At 41.7% G+C, this 25755-nt stretch overlaps 2 protein-coding genes across 11 annotated transcripts in view; one reads left to right on the forward strand and one right to left on the reverse strand.

The window, feature by feature from the left end:
* The window catches only part of CLEC16A (C-type lectin domain containing 16A), an 87403-nt gene extending 73710 nt beyond the window's left edge, over positions 1-13693 (reverse strand). For 6 of the 9 annotated variants that reach the window (XM_072023931.1, XM_038187103.2, XM_038187095.2 and 3 more), the window contains exons 1-6: positions 13501-13692; positions 5795-5923; positions 4434-4567; positions 3512-3660; positions 2731-2836; positions 688-811 (exon numbers count right to left, since the gene is read on the reverse strand). In XM_072023931.1, coding sequence (XP_071880032.1) covers positions 688-811; positions 2731-2836; positions 3512-3660; positions 4434-4567; positions 5795-5923; positions 13501-13580 — 722 coding nt within the window. In that variant the 5' untranslated portion in view covers positions 13581-13692. Of the gene's footprint in view, positions 1-687; positions 812-2730; positions 2837-3511; positions 3661-4433; positions 4568-5794; positions 5924-13216; positions 13355-13500 lie in introns of those variants that run through there. The other 3 variants (XR_011803638.1, XM_072023930.1, XM_072023929.1) reach the window with 2 other exon arrangements.
* A 30-nt stretch (positions 13694-13723) lies between these two features.
* DEXI (Dexi homolog) lies at positions 13724-24564 on the forward strand. 2 transcript variants are annotated; one of them, XM_005031728.6, is made up of 2 exons: positions 13724-14893; positions 23907-24564. In XM_005031728.6, the coding sequence occupies exon 1, from the start codon at positions 14496-14498 to the stop codon at positions 14775-14777; it is 282 nt and encodes a 93-aa protein (XP_005031785.2). In that variant the 5' UTR covers positions 13724-14495; the 3' UTR covers positions 14778-14893; positions 23907-24564. The 2 variants fall into 2 exon arrangements, with proteins under 2 accessions (XP_005031785.2, XP_038043032.1); XM_038187104.2 differs by lacking the exon at positions 23907-24564 and adding an exon at positions 16803-23898.
* Positions 24565-25755: the final 1191 nt, after the last annotated feature.

The following is a 25755-nucleotide window of genomic DNA, read 5'->3' on the forward strand; positions in this document are numbered from 1 at the left end:
TCAAGTTCTCAGAAATATTACTTTTACAAAACTTTGTTCTTTACTGCCAGTATCTTTTCAGAAGCCGGTTATAAAAAAATTTTAGATCTGTTTCCAAAACCCGATGACATCTGTTTATTTAACTTCTGCCTTTTCATTTTAAGAAAGTACCAAACAGCTACCCAGTATAAAGTGGGTAAGTAGTAAACCACAGACAATCTGAAGCAAGAAAGTATTTCCATAGTTGATAGTGGTGAATTACATAGGAATTTCTGTTCTGACAGTTCACATATAAAGCAAAGTTCATCTTTTTTTTCCCCTAGAGTACCTTTACAGAGAGCTGTTCTGCTAGGATAGTACACAGAAGAGAAACATAAAAAGGGAAATTAATAAGATGAAGAAACACAAAGTACCTTTAGTATCTTCTGAATATCTACTAAATTTAGCAAAATTACAACAAAAATGAAGAAAAAGCATGTTGCCAAACAATATTTTACTTGTACGGATATTAGCACAGATAGGGCACACAGCACTAACCAATATTAATCTAGAGCATCGCTAAAATAACTTTGTGAGAATGAAAAGCATGGAATGTCAGCAAAGAAACACATTCAGAATCTAACTTTGCTGGACTACTACAAAGTAAGGAGAGCATTGATGTCTGGGAAAAGATATTTTTATTCAATACCCGTCATTTAAAAAGCTTACTCTTCATCAGTCTGCACACAGTTATCCAGTTCTATCACATGGCTTCCAATAAACCAGACAAGGTTGGAGAAATAAGGGACAGCAGTTTTATCTCTAATGTAATGCAGCATAGGTTGGTTGTCCACTGAAGAGAAATTGTAAAAGAGAAAAATCAGTTTCCATTCTTTTTTTGTTTTTAAGAAACAGAAAGCATCTTCTGAATTTTGATTACATACCAACTTTTCCACATGAGTTTATACCTGATATGATTTTATGCATGAAATGGATATCTACAAAAGCATCAAATCAATTATTAATCGGCTTGAATGAGCCTCATATCAAGATACATTTACATGTCTGAAGATAAATCAAGTAGAATTCAGAAAGTTTTTTTTTTTTTTACGACATTCTTTATTAAAAAGACAACAAAAAAGAAGAACAAAGCAGTAATGCTGAAAGTCAGGCTAGTTAGACTTACATGACACTGCATTAAGGAACACAGGAATCATCAGTGAAGGAAGGGCAAAAGAAACAGACAACAGTTAACAGGATTAGGAACTGGGAAAGTGACATCCTCCAGAACGGTTTAAAAAGCTAAAGCACAAAGCATCTAAACTAAGAGATACAGGGTAGGTGTTAGATCAGAACATATGCAAATGGGTAGTCAGAGAACTATGAAACCTTGAGGTTTCATCTGAGCTGTGTTTTTCAACTTTAATCTTTACATCACTACAACATTCAACGAGAATTCTAAACAAGTGTATTTTTACCATAAAAATATTTAGTCATGGAAATAAGCACAAACAGGATAACAAAGCCTGCACTTCCCTCTTTTTGTGAGCACGCATTTGGGTTCACAGCTGGTTTAAGCAGGAAACAAGTACCAAGTGCTCATTTCTCAATATACAAAAGAAAAACCATCCCTAGTGGTCAACGCTACAAAGAACCAAACTACTATAGAGGCTATCCAGGTTATGATCAAAATAAAATGTTTATGGCTTTAAAATGATCCTATACTTTTTGATGAAGCCTGGCAAACTGTTATTGATAGAGAGTTGTGTAAAGTCAAAATGTAGTTGTATTAAATACGGATTAAAAGATACTAAATACTACACTGAATATATTTCATATTGCATACTAACTTACAGCATATTGCTTTCTGAAGTAGATTATGAATACACACCAATTTTTCCCCACTGAAATCATTGTGGTATTCTCAGTCTATTACAGAATTTATGAACCCAGACAAAGATGTAGTGGGAAGTGACTTCTGAAAGTTGGCTAGTGCAAACCCATTCTCAAACCAAGGCTAACTTCAAAGTTTAATCAGGAACTTGCTGAGTTTAATCTTAAGGAATCTCAGGAACTTGCAAAGTTTAATCAGTCCTTGCTGAGTTTTGAAGATCTCAAACAATACAGACTACTCAACTTCTCACAAAAAAAAAAAACAAACAAGAACTGTTGTAATGCTTCTCTATTCTCTCCATGATTTTTTTTTCTCCTTATGTCCTACTGGATTGTCCAATACTGTAATTTGCTACTGCAGCCTCCCAGCCTTCACTGGGCACCTCTGTAAATATCCTAGGTCTGTCTTTATACTAGAGTGGCTGCAGCATCTAGGAATACTACAGTCATATTCTAATGCATTTTAACTCCAAAAGAAAGTGATATAACCAATAAGGTTACTGTTTCATATATTATAAAACTCAAGTTCATAAGAAAATAATTGATATTCTGCAAACACTTTTTTCCCTCGCTTTTTTAAAATACAGCCATATTCTGACCTCTGTTTGAAGGGAAGCAAAAGTTTCTTGTGCATGCTTGATACTATTTCATTATGCTTCTTAAACCAGTTTCATCTGTGAGGAGATAGAACTATTTACAAGTACACACAGCAGGCTTAGGATTTTGCTTCATAAAAATCAAACTATGTACCTGAAGCATGTCAACCTGCAATGTTTTCAATCTCATAACACAAAGAAAACTCCCTTAAGCTTAAAGAACTTAAACTACAATGAAACAAGTTTTTTGTACACATGCCTTTTGTTAATATAGAAACCATACCTTTGTAGACATTTAAAGTTATAGTCCTAACAGCGATCCTGACCATGCTTTCTGGGTGGTTAAAAAATTTAATAGCTTCTGTGTACAAAGCGAAGTCATTAGTGTGCTGCAACAAGAGGAAAGAAAGCATTATGAATTAATTAACCACAACACGTACAGAATATTTGTTAGAAAATATTATTCATACAGAATTCCATTTATTTTTCAAATAAATTTACCTTCTACTTAAGAAACTGAAATTATTTCACAATGCACAATCAGTTGCTTTTGTATCTCTGAATTAAAATGAATTGCTTTAAGCATCAAGAGGTTTCCATGTTAACTCTCCACATAGTCAGAGCTTTACCACCCTCTTCTGGCAAAAAATTAAACGGATAGAAGAAAAGCCTATTTCAACTTTGGCCTTTGATCAATCAGCTTTTCTCAGACTTTGGCTAAGCCTCTTAGAAATGAGTGATGCAACAGAAAAGATCCTGTTCATAAAAGCACAGAAAACAAGGTATAAGCAAGTTGAATTCTCAATGAAGCAGACATCAGAACTTCTGAAGCAGTCCAATATACCACTAACTTTGAGATTTTATGAACTACCTTCTTTGTTATGCTTCCACAGAGATTCTCACACCATAATTATCAATTATTGATACTACCATTATAAAAAAAACTCAGGACAAACAAGTCATGCTCAGACAAGAGACTAAACAGAATATGTGCCAAATTGCTGCCCGCTTTTGATTAAAGTCCTCTCATCCTTATAGTGTAATTCCTTTTTTCCCCCACTCACCTCATTGTAGAAGAAATGTACAGTGTGATTGTTGAGCTTCAGGGAAAGAGTTTTCAAAAATGATATGTAATATGCCATGATCTCTTCATCAGAAAAGTCAAATTTGTGTACAATAATAGAATTTACATAGTTATTAGAAAGCAAGTAGTCTGAAAAACAAGAGACATCACACAGATTAATAAAAAATCATTAAGCTAACTACCCACATTTAAAGTACCAGCTGGGAACAAACTTATTGATGCTTCAAGACATCAGTTTTTAACTAAATAATTCAAGTGACGGCTGCATGCAGTAACGTTTGTATTTTTGTATTATTGTTCCCTACAGATATCTTTGCTCCAAAGACCTTGAGTCAACTGAGAAGGGAATATACTTTCTCAATTTATTAGTAAAGAACACTTACAACAACATAAACAGCAGCATATACATACAGAGTTCTCTCTTTTCCTCCCAAAGTCACATCCTTGCAAAGGCTGTCATACCACTTCTTCAACTTTAGTCATGGAGTACTTTTAACCAATTATTAATTATTTCTCCTCTTTGTGTTTCTGAACTGAATGCCACTCCCAATGATACCAGAACAGTTCTAGTACACATTAGAAGACAGAGCATAAGCTGCATGAATAACCTGCAGCAGCAAGGCAAACTTCAGACCACAACTAATTTAATGGAAGAAACCCTTGAAATACGTAAACTTTTTCAATAGTAACCAACATGTACTGCTGTACTACTGAAAACTTACACTAAAAACACATCTTAAGAGTCAAATTACAACATCTGAGATTGTCTTCAATTAAAAAGACTATTAGTAATACGTAGAGATGGTTATTCTGTAAGGGGTCACTAGGACTAAATTGCATTAAAGTCAATTCAATCAAATCTTGATCACTTAATCCTAAACAGTTTTAAAATGTGTCCTTACACAGTGATGTTTCATGACTGATGTTCTCAAAAAGGATGTTCAGAGTCTGCAGCAGCTGTACACACACATAACGGCCAGACTTTTGACGCAAGATGTTCAAGAAGAAAACAAACATATTCTTCTCCAAGAAAAAGCTAAAATTAAGTGAAGAGGTGTCATTAAGTCACTTGTATTTAATGAAATGATAATTTTACTAGGATCAGGGTTGATTCTAGGCATGTCAGACAAAGCATATTTTACATTTATGCAGAATTACTGTGCGAAGTCTCCTGTGTAAGATGGGTATCAACAAAAACCTTAAGAACTAGGGCATTTACACACAAATTATGCAGTAAAAGGTTGTCAAAATGTAAGTTGGATATACTTCAAAAACAAAAACACAAAATCTTAGCTTTCCTGCCTTGATATCAGTTTTGAAGGAGAGAGTTTTTCCAAATTAGATTGTTTTGTTTAATAGTCACTTGCATCAGACAAGGAACAAAAAGAGAAGGCAGAAATCAGAATCAGGCACTTCATGGTTTATTGTTCAGTTTAAAAAAAGAAATGAACACTTGAAACATTCTTAAACTAGAAATGCATGCAATTTAAAAGAGAGAAGTATGGACTCTTTCCTGTAAGAACATCACAAACGCAAACCTATGTTTTAGTTGGTTTTTTTGCATTAACTATAGAAAAAATTGCTCATCCCTAAAATTCTCCCAACAAGAGAAGGCAGTGAGGAATGTAATTAAGTTTCAGTATAGATATGAATTATCAGAAGTTTTCTTAGTTCACATCATAACCCAATCATGTTAAAATCTTGTAAAACTAACCACTCCCTAAGTAAGCATACCAAACACCTTAGCTTTCCTTATCTCAATCACAAATTGCCTTCATAAAGGACAGTCTTGAAGCAAACAGCCAAGCAATGAGCATCAGATTTGCAACTACGAACATTCATTTTGAAGTTATTTTTCTATCATTCTGTTTTACAAGGATTAAAATGATACCTAAACAAAAATTCTGTGTATCATAGCTAGATTGAGATATCCATTTAGAGTGCCATATGAATTACAATGAACAAAGGAATGTCATTTGATATTAATAGGTGTGCTAAGGAAGTGTGGCCCTAAAATAGTTCAGATTTTTGTGTTTGTCAAAAGATTTGACAGTCAAGCAAATGCAGTATATAAGAATAGCTCTGAAATTGGAACATTTCCATTAACACAAGTAAATTCTCTATTTCATAAGACAAAAATATGACCCTGTTTAGTTCTCCACTACAGGACATTGGCATTTCATGAACGTTAGTAGAAAACTGTCTTAGAAGAATTAGCTGTTTAAAACCAGGTCCAGAGGTGAAGCTGCTGAGGAGTACTTACTCAAATACTGAGCTGTCATTCTGATCTCCCCATATAAGGATCTCTGTTATGGAACGAATAGTCTCTACCAGTAGGTTGCGGTTGTGATCTGTTACTGTTGTATTTTTTGTCAAAACATGATACATGTACCTAAAGGAGAAAAAATTACAATTAATTACATTACCCTGCCACTTCCATGTGCACCATACCGTGGCTGTCTTTACTCAATAACTTAATGTAAATATGCACATACACATACATGATTTCTAATCATTATACATTTTTAAAACCCCAAAATTTCCTTTTAATACCAATGCAGAGTGAAAATAAATTTTAAATAGAATGTGACAAACAAAACTAACCCCAAACTAGCCAAGTGAGTTACAAATGCTTATGCATATATTAACACAGAAAGAAACATCAGGCAACACCTGTCCCATGGTGCTTCTTATGGTACCAGTGAATTTCTTAGGAACCACCTGACAGTTAAAGGTGTGAAGAGTAAGAAAAAACAAACAAACAAAAAAAAACAGATAAGCATACAGTAGCCAACATGGAAAAGCAATTCCGGTCAAGAGGCTCATGCAGATCTACCCAGAAAATAGCTTTCCTGTTGTCTGCAGTGACACCTTACAGACCCCTGGGAAGGAATTTCATGGTCAATAATCAGGACTGTCAAACACTATTCATTCATCTTGGCCAAGTTTAATCAATACTCTGACCATTCAAGCATGGAAATAATAAATGGAGAGGTGGCAAATTCCACCTTACAGGGCAAGATATTAATGCTCTCTAGTGAAGTTTAAAAAAAAAGTACACAGAACAGCAGGTAACGGGAAGCTACATAAAATTTGTAAACCTTGTATTACATCTCAGAATTCTGCTTAGTCAAGGAAGCATATTTTCCTATTTTTCTTCTTTCTTCAAAATAAATTACACTAAAGATTATCTCCTTTTGTCCTAAAGACGGCAATGAGAATTTTATTAAAACACAAGAACTGCTCCTTTCCTCACTTTTTTTTTTCCTTTTAAACAATAATAAAGAAAAAAGATGGATGGAAGAAAGGCAGACAGTTAGCAAAGTAATGAAATAAAAACCTAAATTATTACATATACACACACACTACATATATTAAAAATGTAAACTACTATATTAGAGAAATTTCCTGTCATTTTATCACTGCAACGAGTTTAGTTTACTAAGCGTACATCATGTACTGCTATACTGCCATCTACTGAAATCCACGAGAAACACCTGAGCATTCAGGATTATCTGGGAAATACACCCCAGGTGTTCAGGAAGGAGGACAGGCTTTCTATGCTTTCAACCTTCCCATGAAAACTGGAATTTGTCAGAACTCCTAGGATCTATTTTTGGGAAAGCTACCCACAGATCCTGTCTCTGGGGCCATCCTTCCATTACTGTTTTGGACTCTACAAAGGCTGCTCAATGATTCAGGTTGATGTTTTAAGAATCTTCCCAGTACGATGCACTAATTTAGAAGCCCAAGAAGACAATTTTTAAGCAACACACCCGAAGACCTCAAGCAGCTAAGATAAAAATGCTGGTTTTGCCCAGCTACTGCATTGTTCCAGGAAACACTGTGTACTTCTAGAACAGCATTTCTAAGTATCTGGTTTGCATTACATTCAGAAATTTAGGTCAAAATCAGACATGGAATTGCAGTTTAAAAACCAATGTTTCCCATCAATTTTATCTACACTAACAATCTAATCACAGAATCACAGAATTTCTAGGTTGGAAGAGACCTCAAGATCATCTAGTCCAACCTCTAACCTAACACTAACAGTCCCCACTAAACCATATCCCTAAGCTCTACATCTAAATGTCTTTTGAAGACTTCCAGGGATGGTGACACCACCACCTCCCTGGGCAGCCCGTTCCAGTGCCTAACAACCCTTTCAGTAAAGAAATTCTTCCTAACATCTAACCTAAAACTCCCCTGGCGCAACTTTAGCTCATTCCCCCTCGTCCTGTCACCAGGCACGTGGGAGAACAGGCCAACCCCCACCTCGCTACAGCCTCCTTTAAGGTACCTGTAGAGAGCAATAAGGTCACCCCTGAGCCTCCTCTTCTCTAGGCTGAACAAGCCCAGCTCCTTCAGCCGCTCCTCATAGGACTTGCTCTCCAGGCCCCTCACCAGCTTCGTTGCCCTTCTCTGGACCCGCTCAAGCACCTCGGTGTCCTTCTTGTAGCGAGGGGCCCAAAACTGAACACAGTACTCGAGGTGCGGCCTCACCAGAGCCAAGTACAGGGGGACGATCACCTCCCTAGCCCTGCTGGTCACAGTGTTTCTGATACAAGCCAGGATGCCGTTGGCCTTCTTGGCCACCTGAGCACACTGCTGGCTCATACTCAGCCGACTGTCCACCATCACTCCCAGGTCCTTCTCTGCCTGGCAGCTCTCCAACCATTCCTCTCCCAGCCTGTAGTTCTGCTTGGGGTTATTGCGCCCCAGGTGCAGGACCCGGCACTTGGCCTTGTTGAACTTCATACAGTTGACCTCAGCCCATCGGTGCAGCCTATCCAGCCAGATCCTCCTGCAGAGCCTTCCTACCCTCGAGCAGATCGACACACGCACCTTGCTTGGTGTCATCTGCAAACTTACTGAGGGTGCACTCAGTGCCGTCATCCAGATCATTGATGAAGATGTTAAAGAGGGCCGGCCCCAGCACTGAGCCCTGGGGGACGCAGGGCTCTGTACTAAGTAACTGTACAAGGCAAAGCCATTTTACCTGAACATACTATCAGGCTGTTCCAACTACTTGTCAGGCTTAGGAGAACAAAACAAGATGGTAAACAGTGGCGGAACCTCTTTCATGCTTGAAATCATGAAAGTAAAGTTTGTTCATATTTCCAGTTTACTTAAAACTTGCATGTGCTGGGGAATCTTCAACCAGTAACTGAGCTGCTGCTCCGTTGGCCAGAATTTCACGTGACTTGTTCCCAGCCAGGTAGGAACCAGAAGCGATTGCAGAAAAGTTTATTGTGCTTTCATGGGAAAATGCTTGCTGATCTTGCTGCCACCTAATGATCGAGTAAGGCTGTTAATGTGTTGAGTTCTATACAAGGAAACCAAGAGATGAACAAACAGCTCGTGAGAGTTCACTATCCGCAATCTTGATGCTCTCTTCCCTCCCTGCACAATAAGCAATGTGCTAAAGCCTACACAGCATTAAAGGTTACCCTGCCAGGCAGTGGAGGAAGTAGGAAGAGAAAAGGAAGATATGGCAGGAGGGGGAAAGAGAGAAATTCTCTTTACACTCCTTTCCCTCTCACGAATCAATACTTGCTTTCCAAATCTAGGACTGAATCTGGTCACATTGAAAACATTCAGGGAAACATTGATCCACAGCTCTCACACAGCCAAAACACATGCTGTACAACAGCATGAGTCAGTAAGCAGCAACTCAAACAGCCCCTGCAAATCCCCTGCAATTAATCTGAGGATCACCTCTTCGTGTTCCTTCTGTGGAACTGGCAGTGTGCTGGGCGGCAGCGAAGGTGGCAGTCTAAGCCTGACCACCCTTGAGAATTGCCGAGGCTCTCCAGCAGAGCACATAGTACTCGGTTCTTCCAAAACCTCCCCATTGCTGCACTGTACCTGTCATCAGAACAGGGAACCACAACACGGAGCACAAACGAAGTCACTGCTCTGAGCATGCATCAATTAGGGGAAGAGCAGATGGCTGAAGCCAGTAAATCAGGATAGTTCATTCTGCAGCAATCTGTATAAAAATTATTTTTCTTGAAACAATGTAGTTTTCAAATATGACACTACACCTGCTTTATCCTCTTTATTTGAAGTCAAATGTTCATAGATGTGAGCATTTTTGTATATATTTCTCATTAACAAGTTACATTACTGAAACTTGGAATACTTGGGAATCACTCCAACAGCAGAACTGTGATCAGTTAAAAAATGGTAAGATTTGTGTGCCATGGCCTAACCTCAGGTGTCTACCAAATGTAGAACATCACAGACTTCTGAAAAGCAAGAAATATTTGGTTAATTTGGGCTTAATATATTCCTGGCAATTTCCTTGATATCATTGAAGATTCCCTTGATTTGCTAACATGCTAACACACATAAAGAAAACACATGCTTCACTGTCAAGCTACTCCTTTATCCATTTACTTGAAAATGAATGAGAAAGTACGAATAAACTCATTCCTCTTACAAGACACGTAACATATTGTAACATGAGAATACAAAGTCTCACATAAACTCAGTATTTTTAATATTCTCATAAAGTCTGTCTTTACACAGTGATTTCAAATAAGTTGTTTGTGCTCCAAAATGCTAAGCCCTCGCAGAAGAGGCGTTCGTCACCTCTGACACGCTATACATCTGAAGGCTTTGGGCTCAACCAAAAATAATTTCTAATAAAATAACATGCAGGAAGTGTCAGAGCACCATGATACCACTGCAATGGGTAAGGGACTTTGCCAGCAGTTTAACAGGACAGACAAGATTCTGAATGCTTTTCTGTTAAGAAACCATGCTCAAGCCACAACTTTCTACACCAGGTCATGAGTACACGAAGTTGTATTAATGACTTTTCTATTTACTGTTTACAAAAATGCATTAAAACCTAAGAGTTCAGGAAGTCAAGCACTCAAATGAACAAACCCCAGATTTAACCATAAAGCATTTGCTTCTTCGTGCTGCCTTTAACTATGTAATTAGTTGTTGTTCTTGCAGAGGAAACAATGCAGAGCATGGACTTCAGGAAATGAATCAACTGTGAAACAGGTCTTCAGCCATACCTCTTTATAGACACTGAGTGTGACCAAGTTGTGAAAAATGTTTAGCACACACCTCTCACGCAAAAAAAAAAAAAATAGTGTGCAAACAGGATACAATTAAAATACCAAGCACAGAAACAACACGGAGAAATGCACTGGAAGGTAACAACAGAGCTCTGCAGAATACCTCTTACAGACTCAGAGATGGGAAAAGATGTTATTTGTGTCTAGAAACAAAGATACTAAGCCTAAACCCTGGAGCCTTTCACTCCAGCTGGAAAAACCCAGGCTAAATTCAGCTGAACACTTTAGAGATGGTTGAGTTTAAGATATTACTACTTAAATACTGGACTAAATGGCATATATCCTCTTCATCCACTCCAATGTAAAGTTAAAGTCTGTAGATAGGCGGGCAAAGAGAAAGAAGTTGCTTCTCAAGTAGGTTTGACTGCACATCTACCGAGATCAGACTATCCTCAGCTGAGGAGTATGAAAGACTTTGTTATTTTAACTGCAGGTCACAGCTTTGAAAGCAAAGAGCTGCAGAAGAGGTGTAGAGTGACTATCACAGGCAGCAGCTGAGGATTACTATAAGGAGCCCTGACCTACACGAGGGTTATACAAAGGGGAAAAAGAGGGCTCACTTTAAACTGCTGGATGCCTGAATCTACTTCTTAGGGGTGGCAATCTCATACCGAGGTAAGCATTTTAGACTGCACAAGCAGGCACTAACACTGGTGCCGTTTCCAGAATACTAACACTTCCTCCTTATACATTACCACAATTCCAATTACTACCCAAACAGCACAAATGTGGCAAGTGTTCTGAAAAATAATAGTCTGAAGCACTCAAGCAGGGCACAGTAATATTTCATAGCCTCTCTAGAGCTCAGTTCTGCAAGGTATTAGAAAACTGGATCAAACTGCAACTATATCCACTGGGCAAGAAGACCATACCAAAAGCCCCCACATAAACAGCTTCCCAACCTGCCTTTAGCCAAGCTGATCTGTGGCATGCTTGCAGACCAGTAAACTGAACTGAACTGAATTGCAGAAGCAAGTTTCAAACTGTATTAAAACCGATAGAAAAGGTAGTTCCAGATTGAACATTTGCTGACAAAAGGCAGTAATTCTCTCAGTAGTACTAAACAGATGTTTTATTTTTGTTTGTTTGTTTTTACAATTTAAACTAAATTTATGCATGTTAAAGAAGAAAAAAGCATTCCCCTAGGGGCAGCCCAAGTTAACTCCGCTCTTGTAACCTAGCATGATACACTTTCTATAGGCTAAACTAATTTTTAATATCAAGGTCGGTATGTTCCACTCAACTCTCTCACAAGTAACTCAACATGTTTCTGACAGCGTTAAAAACAGAGCTCACAAGCAAGCAAGCTCATCAAGACATGCCCCTGACATGAAGGCTCTTTGCTCTCTTTTCTCTGTTGTTTTACATACTCTGCCTGCTACCCTCGAGAAGCCCCAGATTTCACTTACTACTAGGCAGCTACCTCTGCTGCTGACATTTGGCTAGAAGCTGAAATTCATACAAGCTACCTAAATTAACACTTCTAACATACACAGTCTGAACAGGTTGAAGGTACTGGCTGCCCTCTCCTTTACATACTATTTCAGATCTCACAATTAAAGAAAACATACATAATAAATCCACCCCATACTAGTATTTTAGTAGAGAACTACATACTTCAGCTCTCAGGTAACAAGTCAAGTACAAACACAACACTTCTAAGCCTAACACTCCTTTGCTGCCAATCAAACAGGACATTGCTTGTCCTACAAGAGAATATTTGATCACATTTTTCTTGCCTGAAAGACTAACACCCCTCTCACCAAACTCCTAAATGTAAACTCTTTCTTCCCGCTTCATCATGCATCAGCACCCTTGCTCTATCTGCAAGCGTTAACACCAAAACTAGATCTAGATCACACGAGAGCTCCACAAGCGCTGAGTAGTACAGAGTAAGGACCCGTTGTACATTAATTAGAACATTCCTATGTTTATGTGTGAGCTTTTCCTCACAATGCCAGTCACTGACTTCTCTGTCTGACCTAGTGTGCCTTCAACGTTACTTCCAGCAGTGCTACTGCCACATCAGCTACACTACCTTGTATTTATTGACTTCATTTCCCTGTCTCTGCTAAAGTCCTGCACTGCTGTTTAGTCTTGCTAGGTTTGCACAAATCTCCAGTTTAGAGATAAGGACCAAAAACCATACATCACCTTGATAAAGTAATTGCAAGATCCCAATCCTGTATAAGTGTATCCTGCACTTTAGTGTCCAGAGCCCATTCAAAACCTCTTGTACTCTGACTGATTATCAAAAACTACCAGCCACACATTTCTCTAAGAGCTCTGCATTCGCTGCAATTTCATTTAGAAAAAGCTTCCCCTCTCAATGCTCGTCTTCCCTCGCTCAACAGACCAAAAAGCTATTACAGCAGACCTCATTATTCTGCCAGCACCAGGCCCCTCAGAACTGATCAGAGACTTGGAAACTGCTTCACCTCTCCAGCGGCAGAGCCAGAAAACACTCTCCCACCCGTTCTGCAGTCAGCAATAACGCCGGGATTCCGGGCTCCAGAGACCAGCGTTACCATGCCCCAACCCAACAGCTGTACAGCTGCCAGCAGCTCACTCCCCAGGCCCCGCAGCACCTGGGCCCGGCCGCCCGCAGGCCGACGGCTGTCTCAGGAAGCACCACAGATTTCTTCCTTATTGCTTCTATCACTCCGCAGAAGGCCGTGGGCTTGTCAGGACTGAAGCCACACACGTCGCAGCCACGATCCCGACCTCCCAGTACGGAACCGCGCCTGCCCCGAGGGGAGCTGGAGGCGAAGACAGACAGCCCCGCTGCCGGCTCCTGAGGAAAGCAGCCCGGCCCGCCAGCCCCCCACACAACCGGGGGGCATCCCCGTCCCTCCCGGGCCCCCGCTCTCACTTGAGGTGGTCCAAGGAGTGGATGCTGCGGGCGGCCTTCCCGTGCCCGCCGCCCACCCAGCTGCGGGAGCGGCCGAACATGGCGGCGGCGGCCCCTAGGGCTCCATAGCGCGACGGGCACGGGGGACGGGTGCCGCGGGGCCCCCGGCGCACAGCACGGCCGGCAGGGCGCACGCGCGGCCGGGGCACGCCGGGAAGCGAGGCCTGGACCCCGGGCCCGGCGGCGCTGCGGGGACTTCAACTCCCAGCAGACAGCGCGGCGCGCTGAGGGCTGCCCCTCCGCCATTACGAGTGGGGGGCTCGGCGCCGGCGTACCCTCAGGGCGCGCGGGTCGTGACGGGCGGGGAGAAGCCGGTCCGGGCGCCGGGGGGCACGGGAATGGAGATGGGGCTGGCGGTGCCGTGCCCTCTGCCGAGGGCTTTTGGTCTGCACCGCCCGTCTGGGCTTACGCTGCCTGGTTTAAAGCGGGACAAGGGGAGTGGGAACGTTAGTGGCAGCTGGCTGGGGGGGATCCGCGTCAGTTGAATTCCTTAAATAGCTGAAGAAATTAAATCTCGTAAAAAAAAAAAAAAAAAAAAAAAAAAGTTGGTAGTGGTGTCTTTGGTCGTACTTTGATACCGGCAGAGCACTGCTGACGAACGGCAGCGCCTCGCTGCGCGCCGCTGAGGGACGGGGGCGCCCCTCGGTCCCCGGGGGCGGTAGCGCTGGGGCCGGGCCGTGTCGGCGGGCCTGGGCTCGGCCCTGCGCACGGGAGCGCGCCCGCCGAGCCGAGCCGCCAAGCGGGAGGGCGGGCGGCGCGGCGGGACTGCGGCAGCCGGGCCGGGCTGCCCCTGGAGCGCCTCCTGCCAGCGGCAGGGCTGCGGCACCGCGCTCAAGCCGGGTTCGCCGGGCTCGGCCTCTCTGCGGGGTCCGCATCGGGCTCCGGCCCCGGCGTTTCGCCCCCTTCGTCCCCCTGCCCCCCCGGCGAGGCTGCGGAGCGCGGCCCCCCGCAGCTGCATGCCCGCCGCCGTGTCGGCACGGCTGGATGCGCTGGAGTCCTGGGCCTTCCATGCGCTGCTGGCGCTGCCCTATATGTTCTACGTGGGCTTGTTCTTCGTCAACGTGCTGATCCTGTACTATGCCTTCCTGATGGAGTACATCGTCCTCAACGTGGGCATCGTCTTCCTGCCCGAGGACGTGGACCAGGCTCTGCTGGACCTGGGAGTGCTCTCCGAGCCGGGTTCCGTGCTCTACGAGACGGACGGCGAGCTGGATGTCTTTGACGGCTACCTGGAGTGACGCCCCGGGGCGGCTGCGGAGCGGGCTTCCCGGGATGCCCCCGCTCCACCCGAGCGGCCCCTGCCCTTCGGGACGCCGCAGGGGAGCCGGCAGCAAACGGAGGGCTCGCAGGGCAAGTAAGTCACTGCCGCTGGCTCCTCTCGGCTGCCGGGCTCCCGGGGCCGGGCCGGGCACAGGGAACAGCCCCGCCGCCCGGCCGGGTGCGCGGAGCGGGTTGGGGGCCGGGGCTGTACGTCCCCGGGGCTCTTCCTGCCCGTGTGGGGTTTGCAGCCGAGCAACAACTTCGCTAATCGGGTCTTAGAGCAGCGCCGAATGGAAGTGATAACGCAGGGCAGTATTTAGCCATACACCGGAGGTCACACACTGCTCATAAACACATTTTAAATAGCCGCCCTTTAATAACTGCACTTAGATAACATGAAACCACCCAACTGACCGTTCTCACGTTTATCGCAGCCCCAGGGTTTGCTTGATCAATTTGTTCTGTACTTCTGAGCGATGTTGGAAGCCTGGGAACGTTGTAAGGATTTTGGCGTTTTAAACCACTGAAATGCAGTTGGGAAGCGAATCAGTATTTCCAGCTGGGACACTCTGTGCCAAGTGTATGTTAATGAAAACATTCACAGTTTAAATAAAAATGTGTTAGCAAATCTGCCAGTATAATTTCTTAGCAAAATATTGGCTGTAAGTTTGAAAATCAGTTTAGGATACCTTTTTAACTTTCTGTTTGAAAATAGGGAAATAAGAAATTCTGTTCTAAGGTTGCAGACATAACCTTGGTGAACATATTATACAAATACCATCTGACATCAAGCTATTTTTATCAGTCTTCCAATTTAAAAACAAAACAAAACCTTTTCTGTAATACTGTCCATCATACAGGTTAAAACTATCTTCCTAAATATTTCTGTTAAGATTCCATATAAAGCAATGGTAGCAGTTTTTGATCAATAGTTTAGAACATAAAAAATGGAAATTGGTGGTGTTGGATTAATATTGATTGCATAAACACGTCTGAGCAAAGCTTGGTCAAAAGCAAGTGGGAGCATGGGGAGAAAAGATTTGTGCTGCTACTGAAGAAATTCCCCCACAAACAGTTATTACAAATAAAAGTGTGTGTACACACATTTGGTGGTCCATCCCAGACTACTGGGTTAGAATAATTTTTGGCAGTCCCAAAGATCTGTAGCAGAACTCAACTCCCCGCACAACACTGTTGGCTACTTCTTGTAGCTGTCTCCTCCTCTCCCTTTTCAGTTGGGCATATAACATCCAGGCTCAGAACACAGACAATGCAATTCAAAAGTCTTCCTAAGTACCATTCAAACCAGTATCTCCTCTCTTTCAGGAAAGAAGTGCATAATAATGGAAATTTAAGCAAAACCTTTGGTGCAAAAAGTCCTAACCCTTTGCTACCCAAAAATACCTTTTCCCAAACCCCAGATCTTAAAACTCCAATGTAATCTAATGAAAAATATTAAAAAATAATTAAAAATACTAACAATTAGTAAGGGATTAAGGGATCACTTATATGCTGACTAGGATTTGTTATGATGAGCTGCATATAGTTTTCAGGAAGACCTAAGGAGAACAACACACATAAAGCTTACTCTGTGGATTTTTCCTGCTACACAGTTCAATACAACACAGGATCTGAGCACAATTCTGTTCAATGCATGTATATGGGCATCTTAAAATTTGCCTTCATATTAATAGGATAAGAAGCTCTGCAAAATACTCGATATTCTCAATTTAAAACAATGTCACCTCTATATGTGGAAATGCAAATGCCTTCACAGAGCTCAGAAGTAAGCCTTAGCCCATGCTCCATCTTGAGGTGATGGAGCTCTGCACAAGGACTAACTGTAGCCTTGACCTTTGGTTTGGAAGTTGACATGTTAGATTATTGTTTCCATTGAGAATCAAATCACAAATCTTTTAAGTTAGATCAATTATATTAGATTAGAGATATTAGATAAATATTAGAGAACAAAAAACATGCTATTGCTGCACTTTATTTCACAGAATCGTCAAGGTTGGAAGAGACCTCCAAGATCACCTAGTTCAACCTCTGACCTAACACTAACCAGTCCTCCACTAAACCATATCACTAAGTTCAACATCTAAACGTCTTTTAAAGACCTCCAGGGATGGTGACTCAACCACTTCTCTGGGCAGCCCATTCCAATGCCTAACAATCCTTTTTGTAAAGAAGTTTTTCCTAATATCCAACCTAAACCTCCCCAGGCACAACTTTAGCCCCGTTGTCCAGTCACCAGGCACGTGGGAGAACAGACCAACCCCCACCTCACTACAGCCTCCTTAAAGGTACCTGTAGAGAGCAATAAGGTCACCCCTGAGCCTCCTCTTCTCCAGGCTGAACAATCCCAGCTCCCTCAGACGCTCCTCATAAGACTTGTTCTCCAGACCCCTCACCAGCTTCGTCACCCTTCTCTGGACTCACTCAAGCACCTCCATGTCCTTCTTATAGCGAGGGGCCCAAAACTGAACACAGTACTCGAGGTGCGGCCTCACCAGAGCCAAGTACAGGGGGACAATCACTTCCCTAGCCCTGCTGGCCACACTGCTTCTTATACAAGCCAGGATGCTGTTGGCCTTCTTGGCCACCTGAGCACACTGCTGGCTCATATTCAGCCAACTATCAACCATCACTCCCAGGTCCTTCTCTGCCTGGCAGCTCTCCAACCACTCATCTCCCAGCCTGTAGCTCTGCTTGGGGTTGTTGTGCCCCAGGTGCAGGACCAGGCACTTGGCCTAATTGAACTTCATACAGTTGGCCTCAGCCCATCGGTGCAGCCTATCCTGCAGAGCCTTCCTACCCTCAAGCAGATCAACACACACACCTAACTTGGTATCATCTGTGAACTTACTGAGGGTGTACTCGATCTTCTCATCCAGATCATCGATAAAGATATTAAAGAGGACCGGCCCCTGTACTGAGACCTGCGGAACGCCACTAGTGACCGGCCTCCAACTGGCTTTGACTCCATTCACCACAACTCTTTGGGCCCAGTTATCCAGCCAGTTTCTAACCCAATGAAGTGTACGCCAGTCCAAGCCAAGAGCAGCCAGTTTCTTGAGGAGAATGTTGTGAGGAATGGTGTCAACCATCTATTAATATACTTAATTATATGTTCGGCAACCAGGCCACAAATTGCATAATTATTTAGCCACAAGGCAAAGACTCAGTATGTCACCATGGAAAGGAATTTGTGTTAATATCCTGGTTACAGGGTTTGTCACAGCTCTGTGACATTTGTCACCACCAGTTCCCCATGTTAAGCCATAGGCTTAGGGAGGCTTGCCATGTTTGCTTCGACCCAGAAGTACTGAGGATTCATCAGACACTGCAGGAAGAGTGGGTCTTAGTTTTATAAGGAGAGATTAGAAATATATAGGCATCACTCACTGCATAAAGTGTAAGAGTAGTGTTCTTCATGTGACTCACCAGTGATTATCGAGAACAACTAAAAAGCTATGATTAGCCCTAGCTGAAACCTTGAAAGTGTGCTCCTTGCTTTTAGAAAGTGCTGCCTTCCACCCAGGAGGTGAATGGCATGCACAAACAGAGAGACAAAGAGAGGAAACCTAAAGAGGCAATTCTTCGCAGTGTGGAAAGGCTTATTTAGTATCAAAGAGCATATGGATCAGAAAAGTTCTGCTCTCTTGCAATGAAAACCTCAGCTGAATAAACCCAAAAGGAGCAAAGTTCTGTTCTAAGCATAATTGGTGGCAGAGGTTGAAGATAGACAACTAAGCAGCTCGAAGAAGCTTCCTATCCTATTCAAATGGCGAATTCTATTTGTGTAACCTCAGCAGAATTGAGCTTACTCATGTCATCTCCTGTTTTAGCTTGAGTGTGCCAGATTCTTTGTTATATTTGAAGTCTCCTGGAATAAGGTTGTATGACTGTTCTCTTTGTACTCTTTTAAAATCAGTTGTGACTCATCACAAAGTACTCTAATCAGAAAGAAAATGAGCAAGAGTAATCAATAATGAAAACCAAGTAGGAAATACTGGAATTATCAAGGTAAATTTTGATGTATGCCTTTGGTGAGCAGAATCCAGCACTCAAAAGCTTGTGACTCAGCACTTCTGCTCTTTGCCAACATGTAAATCCTGAATCAGTCAAAGAAATAGCTGTACTCACTAGCTGATCAAATAGTGCCAATTGGAAATGAAGGTTCAGCAGCTGTAAGAGGCAGTATGGCCCAGTGGAGAGGGAAAGAAGCATGCTGGACTCCTTCCTTCATCTCCACTGGTGGCTTCTATGAGCTTAACACACTTATGCCTCTGTTCCATTTCTAAAACAAAATGCCACATAAAGGAATAGATCAGAAGAACATTATCACTGGCAGTGCTAAGATGCACATAAATGTATTAGAAACCAGCTCCTGATTTGGAATTGTAAAAATAATGAGCAGTGATTGTTTTTTGTTTTTTTTTTTTTTTGTTTGTTTTTCCTTTTAATTTTTCACTATGTTCTTCCCTTATTTGTAGAAATCTTCATGTGGAAAAAAAGTGACTCATTGACTTCACGATATGCACAATTTGTCCATTTTGTTATCAGTTATAGTAATGACAGGTTTAAGAGCAATAGATGGAATTTTTAGAACTGTATGTTTTAAACTCTTAGGCATTACTAAAATTAACGGAAGTTGAATGTTCAAACTTGCCTGGCAGCTCTGTTGTAAAGGCTATTGTACTCCAACTATTCTTAAAAGGAATTCCATCCTAGATGGAAGAAAGACGAAATCATGGTTAACTAATGAACTAGCCATTCAACCTCGTTAACCATAGCCAGGCACAGTCCTAAGTGATTTTCTATCAAATGTCTTTGGTAATATAATGCAAAGGAGCAGGCAGATTTTTTGTAAAGTTTTCTAGCAGCTGCTGTTAATAACATGAATTGAAATAAGGCACAGAAAAATAAGAGGCATTTAGCTTAAGATAGAAACACTTAAGGTCTGAGTATTTAATTTGTTAAAACCCCCAGACACAGGTGATTTTAAAGAATTTTTTATAATCTCATTTCTTTAGTTCTTCCCTATAAAATGAAGTTTAATCAGTTTGCTTTAATAGCAGGTGATAATATCCAGTTACTATTTTTAAGCTGCCAAAGGAATTAAAAAATGAATTCAATATAATTCTTTGTGTTTGTTTCCTCCAGAGAACTAGCAAAATGCTATTAGTCAGATGGCAACTAGCAATCCTAAAACAGAAGAATAATTTGTTTAGAAAAGTTTAGGATGTATACTTGACCATTTGAACTCTTTGTATTTCTTCCTTCATGATGATTGTAATTAATACAGAGTACAAGTGTCCCAAAGAATTAGAAAGTGCACAGAAATAGCTAAGTCTTTCCATTTCTTCAGGGAAACTTTCATATTGTCTCTCTCTTTCCAGTTATGCAAGCTCAAGTGTTTTGTCTGGCCACAAGCTTGGGAAAAAATATCTGTAGAATTTGAATGATACTCTCTGTATCAGATATTAGGGGATTAAGAACCTGCCCTTTTGAGGCTTGATAGAAGGGTTTTGAGTGGAGTGGGACCAGTGGAAATGGGGAGGAAAAATTCAGCTGCAACCAGTGGCTGAGAGAAGTCCCACTGCTCAGACTCTTCTTTTGCTGTGGACCAACCAATTCACTCTTGGCGCTGGAGATGGGCACTGAGAAGCATCAGTTTTGTCACCTGCTATGGGGAAGGCATTGATGAACTTTCCTACAGCCTGGGAAGGGCATCTCTTCCCTATTGCTAAACAGCATTTTTCTCCTTTGGCACAGCACATGGAGAAGAGGGTTTTGGTCACTCATGTTCTGTTCAGAAGGCAGAGAACCTGATTCCTCTTCTGGGGGAGTTGTATACTCCATCCAACCGTGATAATACAGGCAGAGACTAATGGGACCCATATATGGAAGTACAAATATAGTGGAAAATAATCATATGCACAAATGATTTATCGCTGTGTAAAGCTCTAGTAAGTGACCTAAGACTATTTATTCTTTGAAGTAAGACTACTTTTTGAAGGGCCAGAAGAAAAGAGCCGAGGCTTGCTCAGGTACTACAGCCCAAACAGGAGGTGGTATTGGAAACACATTCATTTGGAAAGTCAGGAAATAGATGGCAGACAATGTCAGGATGCAGAACAGAGTCACTGCGTTTCCTTTGGTCCAGCCCAAATCCATGACTGAGTTTCTTCTTTTAATGCTGGAGTTGTGCTCTAACAGCTGCATTATTAAATGCTTACAAGGGTTTTTAAGCTGTTGGATCTGAAATTTGAAAAAAGAGTTGCTAACCTTTTTGTTTTCCATTTTTAGGGAAATGTTGGAAGTTTTCTGTTAAGAATTAGGTTCACATGAAATTTGAAGAACAGGCTTCTAACTGGCTGAATAGAAAGGCAAGATTGAATATCCTGGTCAAGTGTATCATTCACACACCGTTTAATATCTGCCACTACAAATTACTGTCTGGGACTAGCAGCCCTACGGCATTATTTGAAACTTCAGTTAGCTTTATGCTTTTCTTTGGAAGCCCAATACATTTTGCGGTGCTATTTTTAAGTCAGCCTTGGTTTCGATCCACAATGCAGAACACTAACAATGTCTGAACTATCTGCTGGTTTTAGTTGAGTTTGGAAAGCGATCAGATAAACTTCAAGTGAGTAACCCATTAGAACAATTGTTTCCCCTTAGTTTAAGAAATATGGACAATAAATAAGGATATTGAGCATATATGATTACTGTTAGCAGGGTGTTGCAGCTGATTAACATTTGATAGAAGGGCCTCATGGACACAGAAGTGTTCTGTGTTCATGTCTTAGTATCTACTAGGTAGCAAACAGGAACATAGGAAATGCTGTGATGAGTCAGACCAAAATCACCTGGCTTCACGTTCCAGCTCTGACACTGGCAGGAGATGCCATTTGAGACCACACATAAATATGACTGAAAGCTGCAGCCTGTTGCCTTTGTACTTTTCATACTCCACAGTGGAAGAACCAGGGATGTTAGAGGGCACACTGCTGCCCAGCCCTTCAGCGACTGTTTTCCAATTCCTTCTCTCTACCTCTTAAGACTGAGATGAGCTTCTTTGCTCCACTTCTTGAAATACAGGACCAGAAGTGCACATAATGCTCCTGATGTAGGCACACAATGGCTTCATATGGCTCTTGTTGTCTTGTTCTCACTATCCTTCATGATGATGCCCAAAATTTTTTAGCAGTGGGTTTTTTAGGTGCCACTGCTGAGATAGGGACTTCAGGGTCTTGTCAGTAGTGATTATTAGTTGTAATTGCCAGCTACAACTTCTGCATCATGTAGGCAGGTGCAAAGTATTTGTCTGTAATTGCATTATATTACCATTAAGTAAAGTCACCTGCAGCCTTTTGCCCATTCGATGTCATGAGGTCCTTCTGGGGTTTTTTGCTATCATCATCTGAATATCTGGAAGAGCTTATTTTCTGCAGTCATGGAGGTTTCTCTGTTTATTCTCTTCTCTGGCCCACTAATGGTGTTGTTGAATAAAAACTGTTCTCTGGTATACCCTGCTACTGACTTCTTTCCTATCAAGCTCTGTTCTTTACTTCAATCTTTTCATACGCTTTCAATCCATAAAAGAACCTTTCTCCCTGTGTCAACCTGTTTGCTTTACAGCTTTCTGTAATTAATTTGTTAATGATACCATGTTCCTCAGTCTCTCCATGCTCATCCAGAACACGTGACAATTGCATTTCATTCTTCATTCAGACTCCTCACAGCGTCTGCTTTGTCTTTTGCACCTGAACTCATGGCAATCTCTCTGCCTCAGGGCCTGTGTGCTAGAGGACTGGGTTGGCAGGGCAAAATGACCTGCTGAGCCACTACGCCAAGCACAGAAAGTGACCAGGCTGTTTTGCCCTGCAGCCCAGTGAGAGCCTATTCAGAGAACTCCATGATCTGTGAATAGATCATGGTCTGCTCCATGATGTAAAGCAGATCTGTTAGAAGGCCCGTTAAGACCCCCAGCTACAGCTTTGTACCACAAACTCCCATTTTACAACCAGATGAGCATCTTTACTGTGTAGGGTCCCCTGCCTTTACATGCTGTGCAGGAGGCCTATAAGATCTGTAAAAGGGGAAGGAGGGAAGAGCTGTCCTTCCAGAGACTTGTTCTGCAGAGCACAGATCTTCTCCTGAACTGCTGGCTACCAGGGACCTGCTCTCGGTTTCCTGTACCCCCAAAACTCTTCTTTGACAAAGACTCATCCCCACTCTGAGCTGCACCATCCTGCTCTGTGTTAAAGTCACCTGTAAGATCACAGGACCAAATGGGTCCTGTCACCACTGCCCAGCACATCCACAGCTCTGGTTCAGCTTGAAGAAGGCTTTTTCAGGCTCTGATGATGGTAAAAATCACCTCTTAATACCTGTCAGATACTTGGAACCATCCAAGGTAAATCAGGTACACTGCGATAAAGCAAAACAGTAGCAATTTTCCTTGTCAGTTAGTCCAAGAAGTTGCTCCAACATGTTACTTAACTCTATAAATTACTTACTGGTGGATCCAAAATGCTTTGAACAAAGTGACTCTAGAGAAAGAAAAAGAGAAAGTGACCAAAATCAGAGGCTGCGTCAAATGTAAGCAGCGTATGATTAACACAATTATACCATCTAAGGAACAGCATCATTAAGAAGATATAGACAATTCAAAAATCAGTTTTTAGTAAGAGATATGTAAAGTGATATCAAACCTAGCATAAAATAGTCTATCCCCTGGCATGTCAAGCCTGGTTGCTCTCCTAGGAGCAGCCCTTACTAATTGACCTGATGGACTGTGGTTGACTGCTTGTTCTCATACCCCTCAAACCAATAGCTTCATGGCTACATTAAAATTATGCTAAGGACTGATGTGCTCTTTAACAGGAACTGTTACACGGATTTCACTGAAACGTTAATCAGGCCCTTAATTCTCAAAGAACTACTATCCATGGTCATGAAAATTTGGATTTTTATTTATTTATTTATTTATAAGAAACAGCACGGTGCTGTATCTAACATAAACACTGACTTCTCTGTTCAGTTCAGGTCTAGTAGGTTACTCTGTATTTGTTATGTGTTTTTTTTTTAAACAGATGCATTAAACACCTGAAATGGATTATGACCAGGTTAATGGATCAAGTTATGGAAAGAAACTATACTCTGAAATGTAGAGATGAAAAGAAGGACAAGGGGACAACAAGAAGAGTTGTTATCAAAACTTGTCAGCCGTGACTTTTTCCCCATGGTCATTGCCTCTTGAGTGTGCACTACCTGACCTGCAGTGATTCACGTACAGTTCTGGGCTTCCATAGGTAATTCTGGGATGGACTGTGTGAACAAGTAATGTAAGCTATGTTCTCTTACAACAGAAAATCAAGATGTTACTCAGTTTTGATAAACTTTTGAATAAATACCATGTCATCCAAATGGACACGCTCTACATACTGCTTAAGCAAGTTTTGCAATTGCACATTGAAAACTAGACCAGCCAGTAGTTCCATTATCAGTGATCTCTCAGGGGAATATATCCAGGAGTGCTTCAAGAAGGTTCTGTTCAGGGTAGTATTATGGCAAGAGCTGTGCTAGCAAGATATTTTATTTTAATCATGAGCTTTGAAATAGATCAGACACTGAATTTTATATGTCAGATTATCTAACCAGATACTTTGGAGATTGTTTAAGCTCATGTTCCTGTGTACAAATATGAAAGCAATACAATAAAGACTGACCTTTTCCATGAAAAAGAAAGCAGTCATTTGTTGGAGTTGTTCTTTTTCCCTTTGAACAGAAAATAATTTAAATATGCTTCCAGGAAATTGCAGTTTTCCTACAGGTGCCTGGAAGTAGTTCCATGTTACTGAGATGGCCAGCATACAGGCAATCCTGCTACATGAAAAATTACTTGAAAAATCAGACCTGAAATGAAACACCAGGAACCATGCAGTGTTGGGAGAAAACAAACAAACAAACAAGCAACTAACATGTTATTGTGTTATTTGTGCAGCTATTTTACTGTTTTTATCTTACTGGTATATTTTAGAAGTCTGGTTTTCATAACAGTGCAGTTGCTAAGCAAAGTTGATATATGAAGAACATTTCAGATAAAGCAGAATTGAACATGTTTCTTCTGAAATTTCTCCATACACTGTATCTGCCCCCTGCAGCCTGTGTCTCTGTCACCTGCTCCCAGCTTGGGCTTTCAGACCAAGACAGATGGCATCATGAGTGCCCTGGCAGCAAGGATGAAGGAACAAGAGAGCAGCAGTTTAGCTCCCACTTGAAGCAATGACAAAGACCTTGTGTATCGAACTCCTTTTTCATCCTGGTATTCTCAGTGTGAATGCTTGAATGGCATTTCTGAACTCCTAGCGCAGTAGAAATTTGTGCATAGTCCCCCAAACACAATTTTCAGCTGCTCCTGCAAGAGGTGAAGCACTGCCATGAAATTACATAGCTTCCTCCAAAATAGGTTATTAGATGCACTTTGGGAGCCTAAAGCAAACAAGTGCTTTGTTCCAGGCATTCCCTGGCTTGCAATTCATGGGTGAAGTCACTTAGGACACAATATTCTGACACATAAGAACACGTTTAGGGATCTAAATTGCCACGTAAGCACCTATATAATGAATAGTCAAGTTTAAAGACTTGTAAAATTTGTGTTCACATAGCCATGTGGTTCTAACACAAGGAATACTGCATTTTGCTACTGAAGGCAGCATGCCTGGCGTCTATATAATTAGGACTTCATACTGTTCAGAGACATCTTACACCAAGTATTTCAGGTCACATGTGTGTCATTTCAAGAACATGGTTGAGTTTTTCATTATGCTTACTGTGGTATCTACTGCTCGGTAATCATTCCCTGCAGTGGGTTTACACCACATGATGCACAGATCAAGGAACACAAATTCCACCAAGTAAGTCACTTCAGAAGTTCTGAAT

The sequence above is a fragment of the Anas platyrhynchos genome, chromosome 15 (assembly GCF_047663525.1).
Source record: "Anas platyrhynchos isolate ZD024472 breed Pekin duck chromosome 15, IASCAAS_PekinDuck_T2T, whole genome shotgun sequence".
NCBI classification, from domain to species: Eukaryota; Metazoa; Chordata; class Aves; order Anseriformes; family Anatidae; genus Anas; species Anas platyrhynchos.

Bases quoted from the DNA above. Each gene is read 5' to 3' on its own strand.
- DEXI (XM_005031728.6), top strand. From the start codon at position 14,496: ATGCCCGCCGCCGTGTCGGCACGGCTGGATGCGCTGGAGTCCTGGGCC.